Genomic DNA, 22,040 nt, shown 5'->3' with positions numbered 1-22,040 from the left:
AATGACGCTCAGCCACCACCTTCTCCAACCTCCCAGGCTCTGTCCCCCTGACACCATGGAAGCTTTAACATGTCCTTGGCCACCTCCACTCAGATAGTGGCTGTGTGGTGCTGGAATTTCCACAGACTTAACAGACCATCTGGGAGCAGTGAAAGCAGAGCATGTGAGGAGAAGCGGAGAGCGTCAGAGCTCAGTCAGACATGGTCCTGCTGCACCTCAGAGCGCTAGCTTCTCCTCTGAAAATCAGAGAGGTAAAGCCTGGACCGCCGACATTGCCCCGGAGACTGTGGGGGCAAATCTAAGGCCTTCCTCTGGTCCACTGAACTCTAGGACAGAGACTCCCCACCCCCTACCCCATCCCTGCAAAGGGTCGGGCTGTCGGAGAAGGCCCGGAAGAGGCGGGTTTCTGGCTTTCTGCCTGGTCCAGAGATCTCGGTTATACAGCTGCAGGCATCCAAGACCAAGGCCTGGGGTGATTCTGGCAGAACTGAGGGGTACGTTCTAAGGCAGACCCAGTTAATGACTCCCACTCAGTGCAGGCTTCATGTACCTAAGCTGAAAGGCTTTCTCCTCCTGCCTCCTCGCTTTCTTTAATAAAAGGCCTGGAAGTGACACACATCCAACCTCACTACAGTTTCTCACCATATTTGCTTTGAATTGTCCTCTGGCTTTTTTTTTTTTTAATGTCCCTTAGTTTAAGATTTTTAGTGTAGTATGATTCAGTCCTATTCCACAAACAGCAATTGAGGAGAACCTACACCCACCACTTTGTAAATCACCATTAATCCCTATCTATGTTCCCAACACTTATTCCTAATATTTTATTCTTTATGTATTTGTATTCTTATATATCTGAAGGTCCTATGTTAGGGACCCTTACTCACCAGCTCCTTTTCTAGTACATTCCTTGAGATATCTGTGCCCTCCAGAGGTCCTTCCACTGCCTGGGTGTACCTGCCAGTGGTGACACCTGCTCCAGGATGCTCATCTAAACTTCTCTCACCATTCCTAGTGGCAAAGAAAAGTTTTCTATTTTCTTAAGTAGTTCAGAGAGTGTAATACAATGACATCATTTTCCCCTTTCCTTTCCTCCTTCCAAGCCTCCCACATACACATTCCGTGTTTTCATTCAAATCCATGGCATCTTGTTTAATTTTTGTGGTCTCTCTCCTTCTCCTTCTCCCCCTCCCCTACCCTCCTACCCTCCCTCCCCCCTCCTCTGTCCCCTCTATCTCTCTATCTCGTGTGTTTGTGTGTGTGTGTGTGTGTGTGTGTGTACTCCCAAATATAAAAATACAACCTTCTCGGTCCATGTAATAATGTTACGTGTGTGTGTGTGTGTGTGTGTGTGTGTGTGTGTGCGCGCGCACGCGCTTTCAGGGCTGACTATTGGTATTGCACAACCAACCAGTGTGCCCTTCTCTTGGGAAGACTGTCTCTCTTACTCACAGTATTGTTTAGTTGCTTGTAGTTCTTTGTCTAGGGTTAAGGCTTCCTAGCTTTCTGCCCTTCCCCATTAGCATGTCTGTTGCCTTTCTCCTTCTCCAGGTCTTGGTTAAGCAGCCACGTTGGTGAGACCTTATGGGTGCAACTTCTCTCAACTTTCTAGAAGACACAACCCTACAGCACACTTCCTATTCCTCTTAATCTTTCCACTCCCTCTTCCACAAAAACCCCCCAGCCTTGGGCACAGAAGTTGGGGTATAGGTGTACTATTTGGGACTGGGCTCCCCAACTCTGCATTTTAACTAGTTGTGATTGTGTGTGGTTGTGTGTGATGGTCTCCACCTGTCCTACATTCTGTTCTATCAATGGTTTGTTGGTGGAAGGAGACACCATGGCCAAGGCATCTTTTCAAAGACAGCATTTAATTAGGGGCTTGCATATGCTTTCAGAAGGTTAGTCCAGGGCCATCATGGCAGGAAGCATGGTGGCAAGCAGGTAGGCATGGCACTGGAGCAGTGACTGAGAGTGCCACAAGTTGCCAGAGAATGGGTCTGGCATGGGCTTTTGAAATCTCAAAGCCCAGTGACACACCTCCTCCAACAAGGCCATGCCTCCTCCTAGGGAGGAAGCTTTTGGGTCAGACCCAGCTTGAGTCCTTTGGGACTTGTGTCTGAAATGCACGATGTCATCAGCAATAGCCTATAATGTTTTGGGAGTCTCTCGGACAATCCTGACCAACAATTCAAAAGAGGTCTTCTTATGCCTGGGCTCAGGTTTTTTTGTTTGTTAGGTTTTAGATAGTCTATGGCTCTTGAGAGCAGTATTGTTAACGTGGATGGGAATTTTTCACTTAAACTACACACACACACACACACACACACACACACACACACACACACACCACAGATTACATGCATTATAGGTATTTCTAAGTAAACCCTTAATAATGTGGCTCCTTTTAACTTTCTTACACACCCCTATTGTTACTTTACCCCCTCCCCCGTGCCATTTTTCACATTCCTCCCTTCAGATCACATGTGTGTGCTATTCCCATCTCTACTGCCGGCCCACTCTTCACCCCAGCACGACCTCCTTTCACTTTCTTGCTTTCTGCACTTACTCACATCTGAAGATTTGGAGCTAGGAACCTCAGAGGAGAGGGAGCAAGAGCGAGAACATGAGCTTTCTGTCCTTCTGGGTCTGAGTTACCTCACTCAATATGACCTTTTTTAGTTCCATCTGTTTACCTGCAAGGTTCATAATTTTGTTTTTCTCTCGAGCTACATAGTAGTCCACAGTGTAAAAGCACCACACTTGCATTGTCCATTTTGTCAGTTGCAGGCTATTTAGGTTGTTTCCAATTCTTAGCTACTGTAAATACGGTAGCAATGAATAAAAGTTATCCAGTGTTTTGGAGCAGGATATGAGTTCCTCGAACATATGCCAAGGTGCAGTATAGCTGGATCATATGACTGATTTACAAGCTTTTTGAGGGGTCTCCATATTGGTTTTCAGAGTGGCTGCAGTCCCACCGACAATGAACGGGGTGCTCCTTTCCCTACGCCCTCCCCACCATTCATTGTCAGTTATTTTGTTGGTCTTTGCCGGTGTCTCGGGTTAGGTGATATCTCAAAGTTGTTTTGATTTACATCTCCTATCTTGTTAGGGATGATAAGCATTTTCTTAATGAACAGGGCTACATGGATACTCACTAAAAGTTATAAACTTCAGTCTAGGAAAGAAAGAGGTTTCCTGAGTTATCTCTGTGCCTTCTTAGGAAGTCCCAGACCTTCTGGTGACAACAGGAGTCCCCAGGCACAGTACATCGGAGGCCTGAAGTACGATTTGCAGTCCGACAGCACTTAAGAATATTTGAGGTGACTTGTTGGAGAGAGGATGAGAATTCCTATTCTTTAAAAAGTTAGGTAAGATTTTTAAAGATAGGGTTTAAAGATTATTAAGCCACTCATGGTCTGTAAGACATGTAAGGAGAAACTGCAAATTAAAAGATGAGCTAGGGAGGTGGTCCCGAACTATCCTTCGCATACAAGAAGGATTTTTTTTTTTAATGGAATGATTTTATGTTATACTTTTCTTATTTTGCCTCAGGGGATTCGGTCACATGCTAAGCCCCATTTGATGGATGAATAGATTAGCCTTTGGGACATCAGACAAGTACTTAAGTAATTGGAGGGTACTTGACCACTTCCCCTTGGTGAGGAGGCCTGGTGGCACTCAGAGGAAGGGGAAGCAGGCTTCCTGGATGAGAGCTGATAGGCTGTGATCATATTGTGGGGGAAGAGGTCCCCTTCTGTCACAGGCCTAGGGGAGTGGAATAGGGTGGAAGAGGGAGGCAGGGAGGGGGACCAGGAAGATACAAGTGAGGGGATGACAATCAGGCTGTAACGTGAGTAATAACATTTAATAAATTTAAAAAAAAATTTTAAGTAATTGGAGGGAGCACTAATCAGCTTGTTGCATACTCGAGTTGTCACAGAAGCTTCTCTGCAGAGGTAACATATTAACTGGAAGTGATGCAAGTGGGGATGAGGGGAGCGCCGTGCCAGTAGAAAGAGCAAGGGTGGGACCCACCCATGGTAGGATAAGGGCACAGAGCCACAGGTGATGGAAAGGACAGACAGAGAGTTCATGCAGGGGTCTGTCTGCCACGGGGATGACTTCACAGTTTCTTCCTTGTCTTGGAGATGGCTGGAGGCACTCAGCAGGGAGTGATGGCGTCATTGTGTAAGTTGTTACAAGTTATCTTTTTCTTCTGGGTAGAGTGGATTGTGGGATGCAGTAGAGGGAAGCGAACCTGATTACAAAGCTGAGATACTAGAGCAGATGAGAGGACCGCAGAGCCTCGCCTCTGGCAGTGCTGCTAAATATAGGTATGAGCAAAGTCAGAGTCACCCAGTGCCCTTCTAGGTCTTTCATGAAGATCCTCCACCTCCCAGGCCAGCCTAGGCTACGTAGCAAGGCTGTCTCAAGGAGAAACATAAAAGCCTTTCTGCTTATTTCCACCTGTCTGGCAGTGCACCTCTATCATCTTTTAAGCACTGTAACAAGCTTTCTGTAATCCACTGATAAGTAAATCTGAACTTCCATAAAGTTGGTGAGACTCAGTGGATACGATTCTGTAGATCTGGGATCAGAAAACAAACTAGACTTTTAACCAGTTTTCAGATAAAATTGCTCCTGCTGTGGAAACCTCTCTTTAAAAGCCTTAGGAGCCGCTGCTCTACCTGCCTTGCCTTGGCGTAGCAACTTTACCACTTTCTACATGGTCTGCAGAGTGCCACCACCAGCATTTAGTTAATCTGCTGTCCCAAACTTGCCAGGTTCTCTCTCTCTCTCTCTCTCTCTCTCTCTCTCTCTCTCTCTCTCTCTCTCTCTCTCTCTCTCTCTCTCCTCTCTCTCTCTCTCTCTCTCTCTCTCTCTCTCTCTCTCTCTCTATCTCTCTCTCTCTCTCTCTATCTCTCTATCTCTCTCTCTATCTATCCTAGTCTATTCTATTCTATCTACCCATCTATCTATTGTAGACAGGGTCTCTCTCTGTAAGCTCTCGCTGTCCTAGAACTCACCATGTAGACCAGGCTGGCCTCAAACTCACAGACACCTGCCTCTGCCTCCCAAATTCTGGGATTAAAGGTATGTGCCACCATACATGGCTCCTTCCAGGTTCTAAACACTCAGTTTCTTCATAGAGATACTCACTTTTTAAACACACACCCGTAGCCACCAACTTCAGACTATATCTATACATCCAATAAAACTGAGAGCATGTATACTGTTAAGCTAATAAAGTCAAAGCCATGTTGATTATTGCCTCTTTTGGAGATGAGAAATTTCATATTTCGATGAAAGCACATTGGGCACATGCTTGACTGAGTTTAAGTGGCTAGGGTGGGAATAGAGAGTTTAAGGGTGAACACAAGGGCACAGAAAGCGAAGAGGCCAGGGACACCTGGAAGTCATACTCTGACTCAGGTAGGTCTCTTTATCAACCATCCCACCATGAAGAGTTTCTGCAATATGTATATTTAATATAGTTGGCGTTTCACTTCAAGTATCAGAACCAATATGGTAAGATAGCATTGTAACCCTGAAACTTTCTCACATTTTTATTTTCTGAAACACAATGCCACCAGATGTAGAGCTTTCTCTTGTTTGTTCTACTCAAAGAGAACACATAGTAGGACCTGACTGAAAGGCATGCAAAATATCTCCATGGAGACAGAGGTGTTTCCTGATAAGAATCATCTAGCTCCTTTCCACTCCAGAAGGGTTACACACGTGAACATTGCACTGCCCCCACTCCAGCCATGGCTTTGTGTCCTCCGCAGATGATGGAGACGGACCATGCACATCTCTGAGAAATATGAGAGTGTTGGGTTTGAAGCCTGAAATGTAGATCTCTTCATGCCTCAGTGTCCTTGCCTGTAAATGGAAGATGGCAACAGCCACCTCACATGGTTGTTTGTGAAGACTAAATAAGATGTTATAGAAACACCAAAACTTTCCTTCTGGTGCTGGCTAGTTTTATGACATTTTTATACAACCCAGAGTCACCAGGGAAATGCCTCCATAACATATGGCTGTAGGAAATTTTCTTAATTAATCATTGATGCAAATCTTCCTGGACCTTGCGGTTTCCTGAAACATGTGACTTTCAATACTAAACCAGGAGAGTCCCAGATGATACTTTAGACTATCAAAAGTTCTGGGTTACCCCTCATGTCAATGAAAAGAATTTTCCCCAGTATATAATGAAAGGTTGAGATGTGATTTTTTTTTTAATGTCCTTGGGTTATGTCTGTCCTTTTCCTTTCTTTTACTGCCAGACTTCTTTGGGGGTGATCTTTTCTCAACACTAGACCTATCTCAAGGTCACTCAGCTGGTGTCACTTTAGAGTTTGCAATGAGATCTTTAAATAGCAACATCTAAAAAGGAGGAGGGGAGCATCTTTGTTGACAGCATGCTCTGCTTTCTCTTAAAGAGACATTTCCAAATAACCTCACAGGGATGGAGAACCAACAGAGCTATAGTATAGTCCCGCCTTCACTGATGATCCCTAAGAACCACTTAAGGGGAAGCTTGGGCTCAGAGCATATCACAGTGCCTGTAGCCAAGCATGTCCCTGATGGTGAGCAGAGTCCTCATGCTGGGAGTCCACTAAACCAGCCCCCAGAAGTTGAGCTCACTAAACCAGCCCCCAGAAGTTGAGCTCACTAAACTAGCCCCCAGAAGTTGAGCTCAGCATTGTGACTAAGGACACTACCAACATGAAGCTGGACATTCCTGGTGTTGGTAGTTTTTCTTCATGCCATCACAGCCTTTGTGATCTTTTCTCCCTGAAAGTCAGAAGGGATCCAGCATCTTCCACACTCCATCTTTTTTGGTTAGCCGCTTCTCTGAATGAGAAGCAGATAACATCATCCCTTCTGACAGGCCACAATCCTGTCAGCATGCAAGTACGTGTCTCTCCACTTCTATCAAATGGGCAAGTATCCCATGGCTGAAATGCCACAAGTGCTGCTTGGGGATTGCTCACAAGCCATGGAGCCATGACTATCATCCTTCTTTGAGGTGATGTAGGTGGCATTACTCACTTTTTCCTTTATATCTGTGACAACATAGTCCCAATTTGCTTAGCCTTCTGGTCTCTCCTCTGGCTGCCCTTCTTCCTAATGTCCCCAAAGTGGTCACACATGGCTTGGAATTAATACTTCATGTCTCAGATATCTTTCTGCATTCTCATTTCCTACTTAGAGCTTTCTCTCTCACTTGGATGTTCTCCACAACCTCAACTTTGCATCCAAGTTCCTCTTCCTCATTGCAAGACTGCCATCACCTTGAACAATTTTTTAAAAGATTTATTTATTTATTACATACAGTATTCTGCCCACATGTATGCCTGCAGGCCAGAAGAGGGCACCAGATCTCATTATAGATGGTTGTGAGCCACCATGTAGTTGCTGGGAATTGAACTCAGGACCTCTGGAAGAGCCAACAGTGCTCTCAACCCACTGAGCCATCTCTCCAGCCCCACCTTGAACTATTTATATCAAGCCTGTTGGACTCATCTTGGCTCCTCAAACAGTCCCCTCATAATCTTCCATTTTTCTCAAGAACTGTAGCCAATCTCTCTTTCTCTTGGCATAAAACTTTGGCATCAATGTTAACTCATGTCCTTGTCTCCAGTCAGAAACTAACCAGATTCTGTCCTATGTAATGTCTCCCATCTGCTTCATCTTTCTCTCTCTACTGTCTTTAGTCTCACCTGTAGAACTACATCATATTTGCCACAGTATCCAGATGCTATAACTCCATCCCAGTTAGCTCTCTAACCACAATATAAACACGTCTCCTTGTTGTGTACCAAATAGTTCCAGATTCCTGAGTCAAATATTTAAGTATTTCCACACCAAGTCCACCATGGACCTCCCCCGAGAAATGATCTCAAATATGGCAAAGTCACCCTACACATTAAACAACCATAAAAAGGGCATGTTCTCCATCTATCATATTTTATTTTGGTTACTATAACAGAACACCAGAGGCAAGGTAACTTATAAACAGCAATACAGCAACTTATTTCTCGCTTGGAAGTCCAAGGTCGGGACTATGGCAGATTTGCAGTTTTTTGAGGGTCTGCAGGCTGGCTCGCAGCTGTCTTGTTTTTAATGTGTTGATATAATAGAAGTGATGGGGGTCCTCTCTCTCCTACCCCTTTCATGAAGGATCTGCTCTAAAGACCCAATCACTTCCCAAAGATTCCACCTCCAAATAGGATCACATCGGTGGTGGGATTGCAACGTTAGAAACTTTGGTGGACATAAAATGGAGCCCATATTACAGCCTAACCCTTCCAGCCTTCTGACTTTCCAGCTTCTCCCTGGCGCTCATATCCTGTTTTTCTGCTCCTGGGCCCCAAGCCTATAAGATGCTCTGAGGTACAGCTTTTTACTTGTTTCCTGGTTCAGGATGGCAGGATAACAGAACACTCTGGGATGCTCCATGATTACCTGGTGCGCCTGATGGGGTCCATAACGAAGATGTAGGATAATCAGAGTGGAATATGTTGTCTTAGTTGGGTTTCTAGTGCTGTGATGAACAGCATGGCTAAATGCAACCTGTGGAGGAAAGGGTTTGTTTAAGCTTATAGTTTGTAGTCCATTATAAAGAGACCTCAGGACAGGAACTCAAGACAGGAAACTGGAGGCAAGAACTGAAACAGAAACCATGGAGGGGTGCTGCTTACTGGCTTGCTCGTCATGGCTTGCTCAGCCTGCTTTCTTACACAACCCAAGACTAGCTGCCAGAGGTGACACCATCCATAATGAGCTGGACCCTCCTACCTATGTCGTCAACCAAGAAAATGCCCTGTAGTCTTCTGTATAGGCAATTTGATGGTGGCATATTCTCCATTACAGTGCCTCTGCCCAGATAACTATAGCTTGTGTCAAGCTGACAAAACAAACAAACAAAACCCAGGACATATATTGAGGATATAATTCCAGTATGTATCCCATACATAAACAAGGGTTGCAGCCAGATTCTATAGCAGCACAGTGCAAGAGAAGTCTCCGTGAAAATGGAAATGTTCCCTTCTGTGTCATCCAACAGAGTAGCCACTTGCAGATGTTGGCTACTGAACACTTGAAATGCAGCATGAAGAAGGAATTACTTGTTTTATTTTCTTTGGGTTAGACTGAAACAGCCACATGTGGCTGGCTACCATATAGAACAGCGCAGACTCACAGGTCCACAAGTGTCTAAGACTCACTTTGAAAGCAGCCTGTGTGACTCATGGCATTACTGGCACATAGAGTACAGTTGACAAATGCTTGTGGAATGGGCAGACAGATGAGCAAATACATGAAGAGAGAGCCAGAGTAAAACTTCCTTGAAGATGTGAGGGGTTATTGCAAACCAAAGATAAGATTTCATTAGCTTCAATACCCTGGTACTGAAAGAATTTTATTTCAAGCTATCAAGCTAGGCCTGGTGGTGCATGCTTTTAATCTCAGCACTCAGGAGGCAGAGACTTGTGATTTCTGTGATTTTTCAGGCCAGCCTGATCTACATAGAGAGTTCCAGGACCGCGAGGGCCAGGGTTACATAGTGAGACCCTGTCTTCTGTGTATATCCATGATGTTAGGAAGTTGTTTTAGTTTTCTCGGATGACATGATGGTGCCATGAATTCCAGAGGAAATGGTCCCTGCTGAAGTGTCATTATCATCTCATTATCACATCTGGTGGCACTGACCGTTCCAGAGGAGGAGGCACAGAAATAGCAAGATGCTAACAATTGTTGTACTGGCGTGTAGTGAGTTGCCTGTTGTATATGTTAAATCACCTTTTGAATATATTTGAAAAAATATTTTGAGAGACATTATTCACAACAAATTGCCAAATTCTAAACAAATAAAAAATGTAAAATTCTGTACCTTCTTTTTTTTTAAAGACTTATTTATTATGTATACAGTGCTCTGCCTGTATGTGTGCCTACACACCAGAAATGGGCACCAGATCTCATGATAGATGGTAGTGAGCCACCATGTGGTTGCTGAGAATTGAACTCAGGACCTCTGGAAGAGCAGACAGTGCTCTTAACCACTGAGCCATGTCTCGAGTCCCAAATTCTGCACCTTCTGACTTTGGAGCATGAACTTCCCAGCACTGCCCAAATGAGCTGCCTAGCTGACTCTCTAGGCTAGTTGTTACAAACTCAGCCTGCATGCCTCATCTAGTCTGGATGCTTTGGCTTTGCCCAAATAGAGCCTTGTTATTTAAAATTGAATTAGTGGGGCTGGAGAGATGGCTCAGCAGTTAAGAGCACTTACTGTTCTTCCAGAGGACTCAGGTTCAATTTCCAGCACCAACATGGCAGCCAACTGTTTGTAACTCCAACTCACACCCTCACACAGACATACACGGAGATGAAACACCAATGCACATAAAATAAAGATAAATAAATTATAAAAATTTTTAAATTGATTATTTGGAAACACTTAAAATTCTGAGGATTTTATATATTATTCTGAGGTATATAATATTCTGAGGTATATAATATAAATTATATTTTGTACTATGATGAAATAAATAATACTTATTTTTATAAGAGCAAATGTGTAGGTTACACAAACACTGTCCTAAAATTTTTTATGCATCATTTATCCCTCTCAATAGTACTATAGGGTAGGTACTGCCATCTTTCTCCTTCATAGAGGGGAAATGGATTTAAAAGATGCTAAGACACATGCCCCAAAGCCTCATAGCTACTGGCCAATGAGCTAGGGGAGAGATCTACGCAGTCGGCCTCCTAGCCACCCCACTGAACTACACTCACTGAAATCTGTCTCCCACCTTTTGTGGAAAACCATTCTTTCATAGAACCCAGCAAGCGGAGCTGGGTAACGTCAATCAACTCAAAGGCAGGACAGCTTCTGTTCCGGAAGAAGACACTAGGTGAGTGGCACAGGATAGGTATGCCCAGGTCCAGCTGGGCATCAAGCTGGCTCCTCAGTAGATATGAAGCCCCATGGGGAGGCAGAGGAGGTTGGGGCTGAATGGCTAACTGAAGGTAGACAGTGAGCCAAGGCAAACAGCCTGGGCCAGCATGGCCTGACATGGAAACCCAACTCCATACTCAGCAGAGGAGTGACCTTGGATAAATTACTTGGCTTTTCAAGTCTCCATTTTCTTGGCTGTCCAATGGGGGCAACTCTCCAAGGTGGTGAGCAGAATTAAACGAAAGATTATGTGAAGTGTCGTTGGCCCCTTGGTCATGTAAATAACTAAACACTTTCCTTTACTGACAATTCATATTTTCATATTTCCCCTAGAGTTAAGAAGCCGGAAGTTGGGAAGACATGGTAAGTATCAGGATTTTGTTGGAGCTGCACTGTGTAGAGGTCCAGGCCTAACTCTATTTATCCCTGAGCCCAAGCAAATGGCTATAGATGTGACTGCATGGGTTAATGACATTTGTTATCCCGGAACAGACACCACGGTGAAAGACGAGAAACATTTGCGAGCAAAGATTTTTAGTGAAAAATTGAAAATAAATTTCTAAACATACAGACACAATAAATGAAAAGATAGAAATGTTAATTATTCTGATGTAGTCATTAACCACTGTAATATATATGCTGAATTATTACGCAATGTCAATAAAAATTTTAAAGCAAAAATAAAATATAAAAAAAAATGCCAACAATAATCTAAGTGGCCGGCGGTTCCTTCATTTAGGAAGTATTACTGAACACCTACAGTGGCTTATGACCCATGCTAGATGCAAGGCAGGAAAGTGTGAACAAAGCCAGGCTTGCCCTTGTCTTCCCAGAGTGCCCCCCAGGGGAGTCGGCCAGATGAGAGACAGCACATTCATAGTCAGGAGTGCTACATACACCACTCTTATGAAGAAAGTTTGCAAAGAATAAATGTTATTTTGCTGTTGAACTAAGTTACATACAAAAAAATATAATCTCAACACATTGTAGCTCAAAGTGGGAAATAAAAAAAGAAAAGAAAAAAAAATAAAGACTCTAGAATCAGGTTGGAGAGATAGCTCAGAGGTTAAGAGCACTGGCTGCTCTTCCAACTCCCGGCAACCACATGGTGGCTCACAACCATCTATAATGAGATCTGGTGCCCTCTGCTAGTGTGCTAACTCACACACAGACAGAATACTGTATAAATAATAAATAAAATCTTTTTAAAAGACTCCAGAAGCTATATAAATGTATATTTTCATGACATTAGGCAGAAATTTTTAAGCAATATTTTTATTAATTTTTAAAAAAGATTTATTTATTTATGAAGTATATAGTGTTTTGTTTGCATGCATACCTGCACACCAGAAGAGGGCACCAGATCTCACTATAGATGGTTGTGAGCCACCACGTGGTTGCTGGGAATTGAACCCAGGACCTTTGGAAGAGCAGCCAGTGCTCTTAACCTCTGAGCCACCTCTCTAGCCCCCTTTTTATTAATTCTTAAAGAATTTTATACAACATATCATGATCCTATTCACTCATCCCCCATCTTCTCCTACATCCATCCTTTCTACTTTTCATGTCCTATTTTTATACCTTTAGCAGAGATTATATCACAAAAAGTGATATACAGTGAGAAATATAGGTAAATTGGAATCCAATAGGATTAAGAAGTGTTAAGAAAAAAAATTTTTTTAAAAAAAAAATCTAGTCTCCTGTATAAAAAGCAAAGTACAAAATCATATTGAGAGTTGTGCTGGCTGGTCTGATGTTAACCAGACACAAGCTAGAGAAGTGGTTCTCAGCCTGTGGGCCACAACCCCTTTGGAGGCACACAGCCCTTTCACAGTGGTAGCGTATCAGCTGCTATGCATATTAGATATTTACATGACAGCTCACAACAATGGCAAAATTACAGTTATGAAGTAGCGATGAAACACTTTTATGGTTGGGGGTCACCACAACGCAAGGGGCTATAACAGGTTGCAGTGTTAGGAAGGTTGAGAACCACTGAGCTAGGCTTACCTGAGAAAGCCTCTATTGAGAAAATGCCTCCATAAGATCCAGCTGTAAGGCATTTTCTTAATTGTGGGTGGTGCCATCCCTGGGCTGGTGGTCCTAGGTTTTTATAAGACACTAGGCTGAGCAAGCCATGGGTAGCAAGCCAGTAAGGAGCACCCCTCCTTCCATGGCCTCTGTATCAGCTCCTGCCTCCAGGTTCCTGTCCTGTTTGAGTTCCTGTCCTGACTTCCTTTGATGGCAAAGAGTGATGTAGACGTGTAAGTTGAAATAAACCCTTTCCTCTCCCAACTTGCGTTTGGATATGATGTTTCATTACATCAATGGTAAATCCATGTGTTACAAATCACCCATCATGCATAGTTTGAAAATAACAGTTGTCATGTATAGTCTATTATAGTCAGATCTGTGGGTTCTGTTTTAAACATACACACTACTTATATAGCATAAGCTACTAAAAAGACTATTCCAAGTTTCTATGTTCCCAGTTATCTCTGCATTGAGGTTGCTACAGCAGTGTTATAAAGACAGAAGGTAAGTACATTAGAACCCACTGCAGGCGTGCGTTCTGCTCCCCTCGCCTCACTCACCTGTCTTCTCTGCCTCTGTCACCACTGTACCCAGGGCCGAGCACGCAGGCCTCCACCTGCGCAGCACAGGCACTGTGAAGGATGTATCAACCGCCACTGCTGTGTTCCAGTAGAGCCCAGCGTCTCCTGCCTGGTGATAAGCTGCCACCTGCTCTGTGGTGCTACCTTTCACATGTGCAAGGAGGCTGAGCATGCGCTCCTCTGCCCTCTGGAGCAGGTTCCGTGCCTTAACTCCGAGTATGGCTGCCCGCTCTCCATGGCGCGCCATAAGCTGGCCAAGCACCTGCAGGTGTGTCCAGCCAGTGTGGTCTGCTGCTCCATGGAATGGAACCGCTGGCCAAACGTGGACTCTGAAACAATCCTTCATGAAAACATCATGAAAGAGCCCCCCAGCGAAGAGTGTTTGGACACAGCCCTGGCCCTCCAGGACCAGAAGGTTCTCTTCAGATCCTTGAAAATGGTAGAGCTTTTCCCAGAAACCAGAGATGCCACGGAGGAGGAGCCAGCCATGAACGGTGACGCCAATTGGGAGGAGACTGGGGGCGCTGTGGGAGGAGCGGATCTCAGGTCAGTACCAGAACATGGTTGTTGGCCAGCAACCAATGGGCAAACGATGGAGCTCAGTCAGGAGGAACGAGATGCATTGGCGAAAACCAAAGAAGGGATGGACCTGGACAAGTTTGGCAAATGGGAAAGTATGTTCAGCAAGGAGCACGCGGCCTCTGTTTTAACAGGTTCCTTGGGGAAGAGCGAAGACAAGAGCGGGAATGTAGCTCGGAAAGAGCAGTGCTCCGGTGATGGTAGCACAGGTGACACAGAGAGCTCTGCGGAAGGGAGAGGACCACAGGAAAGTCAGAAGCCCCAGGATCTTCCTGCTGTCATAGAGATGACAGGGCTTGCCCCCTGGCAAGACGGTGTTCTGGAAAGACTAAAAACAGCCGTGGATGCCAAAGACTATAACATGTATCTGGTACACAATGGGAGGATGCTCATCCACTTCGGGCAAATGCCTGCTTGTACCCCCAAGGAGAGAGACTTCGTTTACGGCAATCTCGAGGCTCAAGAAGTGAAGACGGTTTACACCTTCAAAATTCCCGTGAGCTACTGCGGGAAGCGAGCTCGCCTCGGAGATGCCATGCTGAGGTGCAGACCAAGTGAACACAAAGCTGTGGACACTTCCGATTTGGGCATCTCTGTGGAGGACCTGCCCAAATCGGATCTCATCAAAACCACTCTCCAGTGTGCTTTGGAAAGGGAACTCAAAGGCCACGTCATCTCTGAATCCAGGAGCATCGATGGACTGTTTATGGACCTTGCTACCCAAACATACAACTTTGAGCCAGAGCAGTTTTCCTCAGAGACCGTGTTGGCCGACCTCCTAGGCTCTACCCAACCCGGGGGCCTGCACGTGGAGCTCCACAGTGAGTGTGTGACCAGGAGACACAATAAAAGTAGCTCAGCTTTTACTTTCACCTGCAACAAATTCTTCAGGCGAGATGAATTTCCCCTGCACTTCAAGAATGTGCACACAGACATTCAGTCCTGTCTCAATGGCTGGTTCCAGCATCGATGCCCGCTGGCCTACTTAGGATGTACATTTGTTCAAAACCACTTCCGCCCCCCTGGACAAAAAGCAAAAGTGATCTATAGTCAGGAGTTGAAGACCTTTGCCATCAAGCCAGAGGTTGCCCCGGAGCTCAGTGAGGGATGGAAGAGAAGCCATCTCTCAGGCCACGGTGGGAAAAACCTGAATTCTCTAACCAGCCTGCCCCTGGAGGTTTTGCAATACATTGCTGGTTTTCTGGATAGCATCAGCCTGTCCCAGCTGTCGCAGGTGTCAGTACTGATGAGGAACATCTGTGCCACTTTGTTGCAAGAGAGAGGGATGGTCCTCTTGCAGTGGAAGAAGAAGAGGTATTCTCATGGAGGCACCTCCTGGAAAGTCCACAGTCAGGCAAGTAAACATTTTTGTTCATTCATTCATTCATTCATTCAATACTTATTAAGAGCTCTCTCTCGAGGACAAGTGCTGTGCCAGGCATTGGGAAGGATGCTGAAAATAAGACTTATCTCAAGGAGCTCAGTCTAGCAGGAAAGGTAATATATAAACACATGTTCGACAGTATAGATGCCAATGCTGGCTCATATGCCTTGATTGTCTTTCATTTGCTCGCTCCTTCCATCCTGGCTCTATTCTCCATCTTCCTCACCCTGGTCTGTCTCTGCAGCTTGCTCCAGCTGTCTCCCCTGCCCAACAACTTCTCACTAGGCTCCAGTGTGAATGTTTCCAGAGAACGGGGGAGGGGTGCTGAAGGGTCCACTCTCTTCAGCATGTCCACCCCTCCCCTCCAAGACACCATGATGTGGCTGTGTCCCTCTACTGAAAGTGGCTATAGCAGGTGACTTGTTCCACACAGCTACTTGTTCCAGGTCTACAAACAGCTTCCCTCTTTCCATGCAATGATAGGCAATTAGCTCTGAACATTATCTCCAGATTGGTAAGTCATCCCCTCCCTGTACCACCACCACCACCCAACCCTCCCTCCAGAAAACAAAAAAACACCAAACATACTCCTTGCTTAGACTCCAACTGTGTAATAAACAAATTCATCTCTGTCTCATGCCAACAGACTTTTAGACACAGATTTTATTTTAAAATTGAATATGAATTTTGTCTATTGATTTCCCATAGCCAAATTGTTTATTTAATATAAAACACTGTAGTAAGCCAAGTGCGGTGATGCATGTCTGTAATCCCAGCACTCAGGGAGGCAGAGGCAGGCGGATCTCTGTGAGTTTGAGGCCAGCCTGGTCTATAAAAGGAGTCCAGGACAGCCGAGGCTACACAGAGAAATCTTGTCTCAAAAAACCAAACAAAAAACATAAAACACTGTAGTACATAAATCAAATAATAATCTTTTCCTTCTGTTAACCATGATCTTCTCTCAGTTGAGTCATCTTCACCGAATCACAGTGAAGTCTGTTAGACTTCTAATTCACTATAGTCAAGGTGTTTGCGATATCTTTTCTCATAACAAATGTGTTGGTAATATGAACCCTGAATACATGATGTCTATTTAGGCCACTAATGCCACCGTTGTGTTTGTCCCTAATACATGGATGTTCTCAAATTGGTATGGAGGAATTAGAATTTGTATCTATTTTTATTGATTAGTCCAAAGAATCCTGTACATTTTCCCTTAATTATTACTTAAGAAAAAATAATTATAAGATTCTCTTATGTATCAATGCCTGCATTCATGAGTTACAGACTAGCTGTTGCCAACCACATTAGTGATAAATATTAGTGAGAACAATAAACTGCCTCTAGGAGTATGTCTAAGACCAGCACTTATCTTTCTCGGCGCAATCAGATGTCAATGATTTAATTTACAAATTAAAAATTTTTTAGTTCATATTTTCCCCAAATTCAAATATTTCTGGCCACTTTTGGACGTCACTTGGCTAACGTCCTTGCAGAAAGGGAGAACGAGTTTACATGAGGCCAAAGGACGCTCATGTGAAAGTGGCTTTTTAATTAAGATGGGTAAGATGTTCAGAACACTTTTCTTGCCGAGGAACAATGATCAAATGGGACGGTGGAGCAGTCAGGCCGAAAGGGCAGTTGTGTGTCCAACCCCAGAACCTCAAAACTTGTGATTTTGCTACCCAAATGGAAAAAAGAGTCAATGTTAGACTGAATGCCATATTCACCAAAATCTTCTTTGGGGGTCTTAATTTTAATAAGCCCCTTTTTGTTAGGATATTTTAATTTTAAGTTTAAAGGGGGCATAAATGATAAAAAGAAATGTATTAACCTATATAATAAAAAAGTCCAAGTCCAAAGGCAACAGCTTCAGGTAAGGCTTAATCTAGCAGCCCAAAAGTGACCCATGTTCCTCTTCTCATTTCTGCAATACTAGATACGTCCCCCCCCCCAAAACAATCCCAAGTCCTCTCTCTTGGATACATTCTAAGGCAGTTCTTTCTCAGTGTCCCTGGCAGCTGCAGGGTTCATTGGACCCCAGCTTCCTCCTAGTCCAAGGACAGAAAGAAAGGAGAATTGGCTTTTGATGTCTCACTCAAAAGATCCAGAGCAGAGCCCCACACGATTTGAACTGCGTGTCTAGAACTAATTTCTGTTGCTCATAGGGGTGCTGGGGAAGGCATGTGTCAATTGTTTGGTATCAGACGTCACAAACAACTACTAAACTGTCTGGGAAGAATATTAATCAGCAAGGTTCTAGGCATTAGATGTAGGAAATCGCGAATATCCCAGCAGTCACGGGGCATTCGGGAAGCTGAGCAACAGAGGCACAGAGCCGGCTCACACATGGTCCAGACTCAGCCTCTAACCACTCAGTGCTCACTGCGCATGTCCACCTTTGAACTTTTCTTTCCCGGTAGATCTGGCAGTTCAGCAGCCTCTTCTCCAGAATCAAGAGCTGGGAGTTTAACGAAGTAACCTCCATGTCTGAACACCTGAAAGCCTGTCCTTTCAACATTGTGGAGCACAAGACTGAGCCGATTCGTTTGACCAGCATGTGCCAGCCCCAAACGCAGGCCCGGGAGAGCTTAGTGTCCACGTTTAGGGCCCGACCACGGGGCAGACATACCTAAAGATTTGCACACCGCGGCTCCTGGCTTCTCAGAGCTCGTGAAAGTAGGACAGTATGGGTTGAGGACGCCACTCTGAAACCTGCGTATCTGCTTCACTTGGTCTAAAGAAAGTGAAGTCCTTTAGGCCTTAGCAACTACACTAGGATACTAGCTTTCTGAGCTATGGCTTGTAGCCACGCTTTTTTTTTTTTCCCTTAAAGAAATTCTGTAAAACATAGACTGCTAATTCTACATTGAGCTGTTCAGTTTATAAACCACCTTCAAGTTCTTGGAGCAGGCAATAGGGGGACAGGGTTGAGGTGCTGTAATCTCGCAGGGTGTCTTTAAGTGGAGGGGACCCAACTGGTCTGTCTTGACACTTGACACTTGAGGGCTTTTTAGTCACTCTACTGCATCAAAGCCCAGATGGTTCCAGTGTAACCCAACAGAACGGACCACACTGGGTAGGCACAGCAGTTTCAAGGACACCGTAGGCCAAAGAAAAAGAGTTTTGGCAACACAAAGAAAGAAAGTCTTTAAAATGAAGGAAAGGTCTCCCGGAGCAGAGTAGCTCCTGGCTGGGAGCCACTGTCCTACTGGCAATGGTAAGTTAGGGTGTGCTCACTTTGTAGTGTGACCAATCTGATCTCACATAGCCACCAGGTGGCCATAATTCAACGCAACTCTTGCTTGTTTACTAAGTACGTTTTAAACATGTGACGATGCTAAATTGAGAACCAAGTGAAGCTGATGCACCCAAGATGGCTTTGCGTCCTTGGGTCACAATGTAAATATATCCTCCCTGTGCTCTTTAGCGAAACCTGAAACCAGGAAAGTAACTTATCTGAGGTTAAGTTCCCCTTCCCTCAATTGGTACGTACCATTTTCCAGCGGTCCTAGAAGTTCTCAAGCTAAAGAAAAACAGAGAAAAGGGAAGGCGGCCACCATAGGGAACCAGCCAGCCAAGAATTCAAATAATGAACGAGTATTGCCAAGCTGTGAGCTTGTTGTCTGGGCATCCATCTCTCTGACCATGTATGGTTCAGAGCTCATGCAGATGAAAAAACTGATGCAGATGAAGAAGTTGGTACAGATGAAGAAGCTGGTGCACATGAAGAAGCTGATGTAGATGAAGAAGCTGGTGCACATGAAGAAGCTGATGCAGATGAAGAAGCTGATACAGATGAAGAAGCTGGTGCAGATGAAGATGGAGCTGATTAAGAAGCTGACATAGATGAAGAAGCTGATGCTTCTGCAAAGAGTGAGGAAGTCCTCACTGAAGGAATGCTCACTCTTCTATACGGTTCCCGTGCTATTGCTAACATGATGCTATTATTTATTCCTAATCTTTACAGTTGGCTTTGTACTTTACCACTTTTTTTGTGAGCCACCATTTCCTAAAACTGTATCTAGATGGTTCTCTAAGATGTTGTCCAGGGAAGGTAAGTAACTGGAAACAGCTACACAGTGACCTGGGCAAAAGGGAAGCAAGTTCTCCAGGCACCAGCTCTGTGCGTTTGGAATCTGCTTCTTCGCACATGGTGGAATGAGGTTCTCCAAGCCTCTCAGGGTTTATTAGAGAAAGAGAGATGTTCAGACCATGGGAACAAACCCAAGACTCAAGATACATGAGGCAGGAACTGCAGACACACAAGAAGGGCACAGGGCTCTGCCATCATAAGCTGTACTGCTGGAGGCAAGCTGGCCATGGAGAGCAGTCAGGACCCCAATACTTCACTGGGGTGTGGATACTTCCAGCCACGCTTCCCTCCCCCAATTCCTACCTCGGGGCAGTATCTAGATGGTTAACATCTTCAAACATTTTTGTAAGGGAATGTGTTATCTTTGCTGAAGAAAATCAAGACAACCCAGGCATTCCTTGATCCCTAGAAATAAACTGACTGTGTGAAGAGGGCAGACGTAGCAAAAGAAACCATTTCAGAGACATCAGGTTTGATGAATGATTGGCCTGAGGAACTGAGGCTGCAAAAGGGAGCATGAGCAGCGGGTGCCCATGACAGAAGCAAGACAGCTCCATGAGGCTTCGGTTTAAGCAGCAGCTGAGGAGGGCAACGAGGGACGTATTGCAAGCATAGAACTTGAACAGGAGGACTCGCATGAGCGGAGCCCCTTGGTGGATATCACCCTCAAGAAAGGCAACCTACATGTGGGAAACAGCTGAATGTGGAGGCGGAAGGCTGTAGACCTGAGCCCCAGATGACCTGTGGCCTCAGCAGCATTAGGGACTTGAGAAGGAAGCTTGTCTTACAAGAAAAGGTCAGATGGGAAGCAAGGTGAGAATTAGAGATAGGTTTAAAGAGACAACGACAACACTGTACAACTCTAACATATGTGTCATGACAAATCAGACTGAAATGGAGAACACAGTTTTCTGTATCTACGGTGACTTATCTCTGTAGACCAGTAATCCCAATGTCCTTCTAACAGGAAATAAAAGCTGCTTTGCACAGTGGGAGACTAAGGGCTAAGGCTTGTGAATTAAGCCTGGAGACAGACTTGTGATTCACTGGCATAAAAAAATCATCACTGAAACCCAGCAGTGTTTATCTTGAGGGAAGGCCAATGGCAAGTCCAGACTGTGTAGAGCTCTAGAAAGGCCGGGGCCACCTCTAAGAGGCTCTGGGCCTACTGTGATCTCAGCCATGAACTATGGCACTTCCCTCACAACGCCTTTCCATTTCTGGGAGCTGAAACCAATGTCCATCCTGCTAAGAGCTTTGACTTCTATGTCTTGTCAACCAATGACTGTCATTTGGATTGCACTCCAGAATCTCCCAACTGTCTTTGCTGGAGCTGGTTGAGTCCACGTTGCCTCCCTCATCCCTGCATTGTGTGTGGGGAGCCACATTTTACGCATCATGGCTACCTGGATGTCTGCGCCTCTTCCTGTCTGTTCCAGCACTGGGCCATCCAGAAGCCTCATGAACTTTGTTCATCTACCCTTTCCTGGATATGTGTACCAGCTGTGCTGGTAACAGGAAGCCTGGGCCTTGCTGAGGCCCTAGATACCCTGACCACACCTGAATTTGCTCTCCTTTGGTTTTAGTCTTTTCTCTTGAGCAACCTTCTTTTCCTACTTCCAACCACCTAATCTGCGCTTCTTCTTCAAGAATTTCCATGTGTCAGGACGTGGGGGCGATGGCTCAGTGCTTTCCTACCAGGCATGAGGAGCTGATGTTGACCTCCAGAACCCACGTAAAATGCAGTTGGGGATAATCTTGGTCCTGAAAAAGCAGAGACAAGAGCGTCCTGGGGCTTTCTGGCCAGCAAAGCCTAATCGGTGAGCTCCAGATCAAAGAGAAATCCTGTTTGAGAAGAGGTAGATTATATTCCTGAGGAATGACAGCTAACTGGCCCTCTAGCCAACATATGTACACCTGAACACACAGGTGTGCCTGCACATTCATGCATGCAGACACACATACACACATATAGATCATCAAGTGTGGAAAAAGTCTGGTTGTTTGTTTTCCCAGGTAGGACGCTAACCTCACGCAACTGCTAAAGCCAGCAGAGGCTATACTACCCTAATCTGGAGGCCACCTGACCCTGTTAATCCACAGTGCTGATACTCACAAGTGTGCTGGTTGGTTTTGTCAATGTGACACAAACCTAGACATATGGAAAGAAAGAAAAATCTTAGTTGAGAAAATGCCAACATAAGCTTCCCCCCATATGCAAGTATAGGGCATTTTTCTTAATTGATGGTTGATGCATGGAGGCCACCAGCCACTGAGGGCCACACCATCCCTAGGCAGGCAGTTCTGGATGGTATAAGAAAGGATGCTGAACAAGCCACAGAGAGCAAGCTAGTAAGCAACTCTCCTCCCTGGCCTCTGCTTCAGTTCCTGCCTCTAGGT

The 22,040-nt window shown here is 45.0% G+C and overlaps 1 protein-coding gene across 1 annotated transcript; it reads left to right on the top strand.

Moving 5' to 3' along the window:
- The first annotated feature begins 200 nt into the window (after window positions 1-200).
- Window positions 201-18,520, top strand: Fbxo40 (F-box protein 40). Its single transcript, XM_051150548.1, has 5 exons — window positions 201-251; window positions 331-494; window positions 10,848-10,922; window positions 13,498-15,514; window positions 17,968-18,520. The coding sequence occupies exons 1-5, from the start codon at window positions 201-203 to the stop codon at window positions 18,178-18,180; spliced, it is 2,520 nt and encodes an 839-aa protein (XP_051006505.1). The 3' UTR covers window positions 18,181-18,520.
- The last annotated feature ends 3,520 nt before the right edge of the window (window positions 18,521-22,040 follow it).

Source organism: Acomys russatus, chromosome 8 (assembly GCF_903995435.1).
Source record: "Acomys russatus chromosome 8, mAcoRus1.1, whole genome shotgun sequence".
NCBI classification, from domain to species: Eukaryota; Metazoa; Chordata; class Mammalia; order Rodentia; family Muridae; genus Acomys; species Acomys russatus.
The sequence above is the reverse complement of the archived record's forward strand: the minus strand, read 5'-3'. Positions and strand labels throughout refer to the sequence as shown.

Coding starts and splice junctions, on each gene's coding strand:
- Fbxo40 (XM_051150548.1), top strand. CDS start 201: ATGGTCCTGCTGCACCTCAGAGCGCTAGCTTCTCCTCTGAAAATCAGA. Junction 252..330: donor CTCCTCTGAAAATCAGAGAG/GTAAAGCCTGGA, acceptor ACTGAACTCTAG/GACAGAGACTCCCCACCCCC. Junction 495..10,847: donor GATTCTGGCAGAACTGAGGG/GTACGTTCTAAG, acceptor ATTCTTTCATAG/AACCCAGCAAGCGGAGCTGG.